Raw genomic sequence first — 9,999 nt, forward strand, 5'->3', positions numbered from 1 at the left:
TACATTATTCATTACAGTGTTTAAAACAAGTGTTTGATATATTCTCTTTCTTTCTTATTTCCTCTGATATAATTCCGTAGACTTTTCAGTTTGATCCCGACGCTCATCTTTAACTGACTTTTGCAAGATTTCATGTTTTGCTTAATTAAACGTTCCCACTCTCAGTGATCTGCTGGTGGAGGTTCACAGTGGCGTTGGCAGAAGTTTATCTTAATCAAACACGAAAATGTCGTGCTGTTGACTTTTCAGGAAACACCCATGTATTAGCTTTTGTTCTCTGAAAGATTTCTGCGCCTATCTGCATGTATGTGTGTCTATGTAACCATCTTTGCATGTTTACTTTACAAAGCTTTAACCTACTGCCTCCAGAGAATATACATATTTAGAATTATACGTGGTTACCTGAGTGGTAGATAAAGGTTGCATGTTTCTGTTTGACTTTGGTTGACAACCTTATCTGAATATTCCATGAATCACACTGTTAATCGTAGGGAAGTGGAAAAATAATATCAGGTTTCTGTGCCGGACGGAGATCATGTACTGTAGCTCCACTTTGTAAAAATCGTTGTCTTTTTTTTCACCAAAAAGATCAAGAAATATTGTGATAGTTGCACGTTACAACATGTATTATGCCAGTTTTGTTCATTGTGTAAGGTTTAAAGGGAGTTTTGCAGCCATAATGGTGCAGTAAAATGTAGAAGCAGTGCTGGAAAGTAAGTATTGACTCAAGTACTGTATAATATATTTTACTGCAACACCTTTATTTGGCAGCTTCTGCAAAAGAATGAGAATTTGTTTTAGATTTTGAGTTTAAGACCAGAGCAGTTCTTTCTACTTAATTAATTCATCCATATTAATAACACAGGGATGGTGAGTACACGAAGTGCACTTTTGCTTTTGAAATGACATTTTCAGTTCACTTTTACTTGCAATGGAGTACTTTTATGTTCCCGCAATTACTATTTTTTACAAACCAAAGGACCTGGATGCGTATTGACACTCACAGATTCATTAGCTGCAACAATTTTTAAAGTCATTTTCCTTCCACAAGCTGCACACACACACACACATCTTTTGTTGTCAAGTGCCACTCCTCTGCCGGGGCAAAGGTAAATTTGCATCTTCTGCCTCCAAAGCAAACACGCTGATGCAGTCCTGGGTTTGGTTCTCTGTTCTGCTCCTCCCTCAACACTTGTATAAATTGAGGCCTCCAGCAGAGATCAGCCTCTGACAAAAACTCTCCTGTTTTCGACCTGCTTGTCCATCTCACCGACCGCTGCCATGTTTGTTGCCCCGCCCGGCTACCAGCCCATCTATGGGCCTGTAAGTATCTTAACTATGACTGAATTCTTTTTATTTATAATGATGGATGTTGTATTGCACGAATGACAGCAGATTAGGATGTAGGGCAGATCATGCTGAATAAATATTAGTGTAGTGTAACCCTTTTCGTGCAGGTAAAACTAATTCTGGACTGGACTGTGGGATTTATATTAAAATCTGGTTATTTGCTGCAGCTCCTCATGCATTCATCACATCATTATGAGATTCAGTGGATTTATGTTTTAAACATTGCAATATGAAAACCCTTTTGTTGGTGAGAATTTTAATATAATTTTGGGACTGTATTAATTTCATATAAGGCAAACCCCAAGAAATGCAAAAAAGAAAACAGGCTTGTGTTAATATTTTTAAATTTAGAATAAAAATATGCCAAGGAATAAAATTATGTGGGGAATTGTGGCCATCCTCATGTCAGTGCAGTCGTGGAAAAAGTGTCACTAAAATCTAAATTATTAGTTTCATGTACTTAAAGTGTCAAAAGTAAACATTACAAGTAATCATTCTGCAGGAAAACTGTTTACGACATTGTTAGAAGTTGTGAAGCAGAGCTGAAGTAGCACTTTAAGGTTGTCGCAGATTCAGGTGGAGCTTGTTTTATTTGCTTTACATTTACATAAGTTAGTCTAATGGTTCCAAAATTAGACGTCTAGTGCTCGCAAAGGGATCACAAGATGGGTCATGAGATGATAAATGGAGGAGAAAATCTGAATTTCTTTTATGAATTTTTCACCAGTCTTTGTTTTTGAGTGACATGTTGGAGCGCTGTTTCACTTTAGGCCTCAAAAAAGTTATTTAATGAAGCTATTTACTACTGCTGCTACTACTTTAAAAGTATAAGTACTAAATGATAACAATATGTGAAACATGACAAGGATCTCCAACCAATCACTGCCTGTTTATCACAACTAAAATGTTTTGTAATCCTTTACTATGCTTGTATTTTATATTAAACTTTAATTTGTAACATAGCCAATAACTTCCCCTATCAATAGCATGTGATATGAACGTGAATTAAAAGTGCATACTAAGGTATTTTTATCAACTGCTTTCCAGGAATAAAGCAAACATTTGCTGATATACACTGTTTCTGTAAGATACTCACAATGATTCTATCTTGAACCACAATTACTGATCTACTGAATATCGTGACTTATATGCCTGCTTGTATTGCACAATGTGGTTGATTATTTTTGCCCACGGTGCAGAGAATTCCCTATCTGGGGCCCATTTATGGAGGCTTGAGGGAAGGAGTGTCCATCTACATCCAGGGGTCCATCCCTGAAGACATCACCAGGTGAGTTTAGAGAGAAGGAAATATACAGCATTTCAGGCTTTTATCACACATTCTTGATCTTGTTTAGTTAAAAGCTTTTGAATGTGTTCAGTCCATATGTTAGGAAACTTTCTTATCAGTGTTATCCACAGGGACATGCAGTAATTTATCTCTCATGAAAACCATCCGACAGCATTTGAATACTGAGGGAACACCTTGTGTAACCTCGTTCTGGGTGGAGCCGGTTTCTTTGCATTGTTGGATATCAAAGCACACCTGCAGCACACAGCTTCACTTCACTGTTTGCCCCTCCTCTTTTCAAAATAGTCATATCCGAGCAGCCAAAGGTGCTTTCACGGGCCATTAGTGCACAAAGCAAACAGCGCACATACCTGACTTTATCATTACATCTGAAACTCCTTTGAAGAGAGATTTTTTTTTACAAGATCCCAAGATTTGTCTCCACTCTCACCCCACCTGCACTGTTTGCATTTCTTCAAACTCACCTGTCAGTTACTCCAGTAATGTCTCTGGTTCACCTGATGCCGTTTTTGGCAGGTTCTTCATCAACCTGCTCTGCGGAGAGTCTGAGGCCAGCGACATCGCCATGCACTTCAACCCTCGGTTTGATGGCTGGGACAAGGTGGTCTTCAACTCTTGTCAGGGTGGATCCTGGGGGTCCGAGGACAAGATCCGTAGTATGCCTTTCTGCAAGGGCGAGCTCTTTGAAATGGTCATCATAGTAACTTTACAGGGTTACCAGGTCAGATTGATTCGAAGTACACACATTGCAGACATTTTTATGAACAATACTTTACTTTAACCCCACTTTCCAACTGCTAAAAACTCAATAACTGGTTTATTAACACTATAACAAAGTTGTAGGCAGGTATAAAGACACTGTAAGTCTGGTGCTCACAGGAGGAGTTAGAGCAAAATGACAGATGCATGAATCAGAGTTTTTATGTTAATGTGCTGCCTTTAAATTCCAATAATGGGGTTAAAGTAAAGTATTGCATCTTTATAAACTGCAATTTAACCAAAAACATGTGCTTTTGTTGTGCTGCAGGTGTCTGCGGTGTCTAATTTTGTAAATACATCTTGCACAAATCTGTTTAACATAATTATTTATGAACAGACCTATCCTGCACCCATACTCAGCATTCGTCTTTCTTCTCTTTGCAGATTAGAGTCAACGGGAATGACTTCTACACCTTCGAACACCGTCTCCCCATGGAGCGAGTTTGTGCAATGCAGATTGCAGGAGATGTTTCCATCCAGACGATTAATGTGATCGGGGTGAGTCCTCGAGTCTGAGAGGCTTTGAGGTCAACGCTTTGGGCTTTGCTGGGGGAAAAAATAGATTAAATGCATGATCTGTGAACTGTTGATGGCTAATGCGTTCTGCTTCTGTGCCAGGGTGCTCGAGGTGGCATGAATAGGTATCCTGGAGGAATGGGAGTGAGTAAAATGTCGTGGCCAGAAAATGCTTGTGCTTGCTTTGTTTTGCTGGGTTTAAAAAATACATTGTTAGTTAAAGCTGAAACCTTATTGTGCAGTGAAAACATGTCTTGCATCTCCTGCAGGTAGTGGTTGCTAGGGTGTTATTAATCGTTGCTAGGATGCTGTTGCTGCAATGCATGATCAGAGGACTTTTAATAGCTGCTTAAAGGGTTTGTATAGGTGGATATATTATTGTTAAAGCAGTTGTTGAAGTACTAGCTGCTGTACTTGTGTGGTTTAACACATTGTGAGCAGATGTACTATCAGGTTTTAAACTTCCCTGAGCAGTGATGTTGTTATTTCTCCCCCCCAAAAAAGGTATTTTATTATCAATGTATAACTCGATTCACCCGTTATTCCAAAACATTATTATATTGTCACACTTGCAGCAGTGTGTGTCCATATGAGTCAGTTTTCTCCTCATAGATCAAAGACATAATCTGCTGTCTTTACACTTTATCCCGTCTGTTGATTGAATTTGTTTCTTCTGTTTTGTTTGTTCAGGGTGGAATGGGAGGAGGAATGGGAGGAGGAATGGGAGGAGGCATGGGAGGAGGCATGGGAGGAGGAATGGGAGGAGGAATGGGCGTGAGTATGCATAGTTTCTTACCTGCAAGGCATCCAATAAAATGCTACGACTGAATACAACACAGCTTTGCACACACTTTAAAATATACATCATGTTCAACAGGGAGGATATCCCGGAGGAGGCATGGGGGTGAATAAACACTTTTATTTCTACAATTCATCAGTGCTCAGATTCTTTTAAATGTAGCGTGAAGTGACCCTGCTTCTTCTATTTTCTAGGGAGGATACCCAGGCGGCATGGGAGGAGGAATGGAAGTAAGGATGTTTATTGAGGGTCAAAATTAAATTAAATGCATTATCTAACAATGTGTAACATGTTTGTTGTGTTTCAACAGGGAGGATATCCAGGAGGCGGCATGGGGGTGAAAAAATACTTTTATTTCTACTCCTACTTATCTATTTAAATCGTGTCTATTGAAAAATGTCCTGTAACAAAGCGTTGCTCATTCATATCTAATAGCAGATAAAGTATTCCTTGTGAAATGTGTGCTTGTTTGCAGGGTGGATATCCAGGAGACATGGGAGGCGGTATGGGGGTATGTAGTGATGCTACAGTAATCGCCTGTGTTGTCTTTGTATGCCACATTGATTGGTGCATAATGGAATTAGAATGTAATCTGTATTTTTCTTTTTCTTAAAGCAGGGTGGATTCCCAGGATCAAATCTGCCGGTGAGATAAAGCTAACTCGTTCTTTGTGGACATGATTTTGTCCTACGCCTGGTAAAATTACTGAAATATGTCCATCTGATTCTGATTCCAGGGTATGGGTGGACAGCCAGTCTACAATCCTGTAAGTCAAACATGTTTCTGTCATGTAAACTTGACTTTACAGTGTGTTTTCTGTGAACAATGAGCAGCCTGTTGCCATATGGTTTCGTATTCTGATATAAAACGTCTGATTATGTCTTCGCTGTGTGTTTTTAAGCCTGTTCCCTACTCCAACATGATCCCAGGAGGGATGTTCCCCAAGAGGACCCTCATCATCAGAGGCATGGTGCCCTACGGAGCTGACAGGTGTGTGTTTTTTTTAGTCTGCACGCTGAGATCACTGCAGTGTAGGGCGCTAACAGACATCTATCGCTCCCCCCGGTGCTGCAGAATGAGCATCAACTTCATGGTGAGCAGATGTCGGGACATTGCCTTCCACATGAACCCCAGAGTGAGGGAGGGGCTTGTGGTGAGAAACAGCATGCTGGGAGGCAGCTGGGGCCAGGAGGAGAGAGAGCTCAGCATGAGTCCCTTCATGGAGGGACAGTACTTCGATGTAAGTAGCGTCTCTCATTTCAGTCATGCATTTCTACTGTGGGTAAAGCGGTGTTTTGAGCTTTCTATCTGTGTCTCGTAGATGTCGATTCGCTGCGGGAACCAGAGGTTTAAGGTGTTTGTGAACGGGCAGCACTTGTTTGACTTCTTCCACCGATTCCAGTCCTTCAGTGAGATCGACATGCTGGAGATAGAAGGCGACATACAAATCTCCTACATCCACTTCTGAGACCACACACATGTTTGTACTAAACACTGCTTTTTCATTGTTTTATAGCAGAAGATGCATCAGCTACTGAGTTTTTACATTTTTTTTCTCAAGTTCTTCATGTTACCTCACCTCCTGCTGTATTGATTACACCTGGTTGACTGAAATAATGTCACAAACACACATTTTGTATGAATAAAATCAATACCGTCAACGTCCAGCTCATTTTTGAATGAACACATTTATTTCTTATGCAAAATACTGCAGATGCTGTATAAAAATTTGTTTACAAATCATGACAGTGACAATATAAAGGCAGCTATAATACAATCTTCTCCCAATTAAAAAAAAAAAAAAAAAAGACCACCAGGAGAATGACAATCCACACACACATTTACTGTAATGCAAAATACTGGCTCTCTGAAGGCACTTCGTTGTGAAATTCTGCAATTTAAGGCTAATTTAGATGTAACTGACGGGGAGTTTTTGCTGGAATATGTGTGGAAAATCTGTTTTTTTGTTCATTTGTTTGTCCAAAGATGTAAAATGCTCCAAACAGGGCAAAATCTATTCGTGCCTCAGTCTCAGCACCACTCTATGTGGATCATAAAAAATGGAGCATACAGTACCAAAGGTATTGCAAGAAACGCACACTTTAACTTAGCAAGGAATTTCAGCGATGCTACCGGTATAACATACCACAGTATATGTTTTCATACATGAGTACCGTATACAACAAAGAAACACAGCGCCTCATCGAAACTACTCCCAAAATGTCTGCAGGATGCGGTCGAGTCCATTTCAGTGACGGAACAATGGACTAATATGTCTATAAGTGCATGCAGCATGATGTAAAGTTGCAGCTGGGCCTAAAAGCGGCGGTTTGGATGAGCTTTGCTTCCGCTTCTAGCTGCTCTGTTCTCATCCTCCTCGACTCTGCTGGTAACAGTCTTCTATTTACAGTGCTAAACCTCGAGAAAAAATATCCCAGAGTGAGAGCTGGAGGATGATGTCAGAGGAAGAGGTTAGTCATACTTCCCCAGTCTTTACGGGGAAAAAAAGGGCCCTGTAATGTTTTCTCAGGCTTTGTTGTACGCTGTTGTTGTCACATGAAACACGACAGGCTTCTACATGACGCCTGGCAACATACATATGTACAGAAAAGAAAAGAAAAAACGGGAAGATATACAAATTATAAACATACACAGATATATATATATATAAAAAAAACATTAGTGCAAAGTTGTAGAAATACAAAAAAATCAGCATAAAAATGACAAAAATGTGTAATAACACTGTGCTTGAGACAAAAGCGTGGGTGAGGAGCTCGTCATTTGTGTTGAGTAACTCCGTCACGTCCTCAGCCCGCCATCCTGTACCTCTGATTATTTGTACCCTCGTGATTTGACCAGTACCTCCGTCCCTGTACAACAAAGTCTCAGGTTCCTGAGTTATGACAAAGACGTATAGATTAGTTGAAACCTGTCAGTGAGAAAACAGTCGTCTCGCGTGCGCTGCAAATGGCTCAGTGTGCTTAACGCAGCACTAACAGTGAAACCCGTGGAGGAGATGCAGGAGCTCGTTACAGCGCTACAGTGAGCTATGATGCAAATTACTGTCGCTCTTTTTGTCCATGTATATATATAAGATGAAGGTTCCTCTTACAGGAGTTTATAAAGCCTTTTCTTTTCTTTGCAAATTTTGGTTTTAATTTTACTCCATTGCTATTCCGGTGTGTTGAAACTCAAGAGAAGGTCAAACTAATGATGGTGCTCGAGTCAAAAAAGAGTTTTACCCAACAGCGACAATCCTGGCAATCTGAGCCCAGAAATATTTTACAACCCTGCGTGAATATAACCTTAAAGCAGCCAGTTGTCTCCACCAGATTCTGCTGCTTCTTCCTTCCTTTCCACTCAAGTTATTTTCGCTCTGAGTTACACAGATACAGGAATAAGTGCGACTTCTCCATCAAGAGGAACAGTTTCCTCGGGCGGGGCGAGTTTTTCGTCCACGTTAGCGCTTACTCACTGGAACAGTTTGAGCTTTTGCACAGTCGTAGGTTCAGTCTGGCAGTGTCTGAGCTGGTTTCACAAAGAGGTTTTTATTTTTTAGCTTAATCGCTCTGCTGGTACAGGTAGTTGGACAGGAATGGTATATTATTGCTATAGTGACTGGGGATTCATTGCTCTGATTGTGCTGCAGTGTGGCCAACAGCATGTACTTTAAACTTCACCCATTGTCAAATTTTACACTCACTTGTAATTGTGCTCATCTTAGAAGAGAGGGGTATGACAAAAAAAAATAAAATCATCCCAGTCCTTCACTTCCTTGGAATGCCTTCGGCTGTGTGTGGATCTGTGCAAAACATGTATGGAGAGGCACATAAGGTTTCCCACAGTCAGTAGCAAGAGGCTGCAAGGGTCTCGTTCGTGGACTGGGAAAGCACGCTTTGGCAGTGACCAGTCTTGTCATTTTTAGGAGTGAATCCATCACTGCCAGGGCATTTTCCTGGATCCGTCCCTGTCCTCCAGCAGCTCCACAGTCGGGGTGGGAGCTGGGGTGGAGTTGGGACTGGAGTGGTAGGACGGCTGTAGAGGCAGCGTGGCTGTGGAGGACGACACCGGCATGTCCAGGCTCTCCATGGAGTCACAAAGGGTCCGGTTGGTCTCGTGTTGGGGACAGAGGACGTAGCGGTTTGGGTGGTGGACCTCCACCGTGGTCACAGAGTCCAGACCTTTCAGGCAGAGAGGCGTCGGGCCCCCAACGGGGTCACGACCACCGACGGCGCCGAGCTCCATGGAGGACTCGTCCATGTTGACGTACAGAATCTCGTCGGGGTCCTGGGGGTCTGGTAGATCCTCCAGAGCTTTTTCCAGCTCGCAGCGCAGGGACTCGAATGATGGACGATCCTTTGGGCTCAGCAGCCAGCAGGAGAACATCAGAGCGTAGCTGGAGAGGAGGCAGAAATGTTAATAGTGCACCTAAAGTCAGGACATTTCTAAAGTCTGCAATAAAGATTTTCTTAGGACATTTCCTAGAGTGGAGTATGAAGAAAGACGCTGCACTAAACTGGCACATTTCCAAATAATTAGTGGCATTTCATTTCTAATTTGGCCTCGACATTCATTTTCCTCCAAATTTTGTAAAATAAATTAATATTTTCTTGAGTAACGAGGATCCTAAAAGAAGTTTTTCAAATAAACAAGATTTAGACTCTTTTTCTTTTTACAAATCCAATCTCTTCCATTTTCTGTGTACTTATGCAAGTAATTTCAAGGTTTTTGCAATCTCAGATAAATTACTTGATACTTGTGAAGTGTTAGCTCTACTTTTACCCTATAAGTACCACTACATAACATATTCCTCATTCTGGAGTTTTCTACAGTGAAGAGCTGTGTTTTAAAACTACTGTTCAACAGTAATGGTTCAAATCTATTTCAAAATGTCATGAGTGTCTTTAATTTCAATCATTTATTAGGGTCCGAGCACCCAAAAGGGTGCGAAGACCCTATTGGAACTGCTCGGATTATTATTATTATTATTAGGGTCCGAGCACCCAAAAGGGTGCGAAGACCCTATTGGAACTGCTCGGATTATTATTATTATTCGTGCCAAAGACACGCGTTTTTGAGGCCCTAAACATACTCGAAAACTCACCAAAATTGCCATGTACATCAGACCCGGTGAAACATTTTACAATTTGGAAGAGCAATACACACTTCAATAGAAAAATTGCTCCACAGCGCCACCTTCTAAATTGTCAAAAGCACATTTGGCCTAGAGCTACGCAATTTTGTAGGCATATAGAGCAGGTCAGGA

General features: G+C 41.1%; 1 protein-coding gene across 1 annotated transcript; it reads left to right on the forward strand.

The window, feature by feature from the left end:
- Window positions 1–1,244: 1,244 nt before the first annotated feature.
- LOC103368739 (galectin-4) lies at window positions 1,245–6,552 on the forward strand. The gene is made up of 14 exons (XM_008297197.1): window positions 1,245–1,323; window positions 2,550–2,638; window positions 3,176–3,380; window positions 3,803–3,920; window positions 4,638–4,691; window positions 4,801–4,838; window positions 4,928–4,963; window positions 5,044–5,070; window positions 5,209–5,244; window positions 5,349–5,378; window positions 5,470–5,499; window positions 5,635–5,723; window positions 5,808–5,973; window positions 6,055–6,552. Exons 1-14 carry the CDS (start codon window positions 1,282–1,284, stop codon window positions 6,199–6,201), a joined length of 1,107 nt encoding a protein of 368 aa, XP_008295419.1. The 5' UTR covers window positions 1,245–1,281; the 3' UTR covers window positions 6,202–6,552.
- Window positions 6,553–9,999: the final 3,447 nt, after the last annotated feature.

The sequence above is a fragment of the Stegastes partitus genome, unplaced genomic scaffold (assembly GCF_000690725.1).
Source record: "Stegastes partitus isolate 25-593 unplaced genomic scaffold, Stegastes_partitus-1.0.2 Scaffold1196, whole genome shotgun sequence".
In the NCBI taxonomy this organism is placed as follows: domain Eukaryota; kingdom Metazoa; phylum Chordata; class Actinopteri; family Pomacentridae; genus Stegastes; species Stegastes partitus.

Bases quoted from the DNA above. Each gene is read 5' to 3' on its own strand.
- LOC103368739 (XM_008297197.1), top strand. From the start codon at position 1,282: ATGTTTGTTGCCCCGCCCGGCTACCAGCCCATCTATGGGCCT. The intron at 4,692-4,800 runs TGGGAGGAGGAA...AAAATATACATC, and splicing joins AGGAGGCATGGGAGGAGGAA to ATGTTCAACAGGGAGGATAT. The intron at 5,724-5,807 runs GTGTGTGTTTTT...CCGGTGCTGCAG, and splicing joins GTGCCCTACGGAGCTGACAG to AATGAGCATCAACTTCATGG.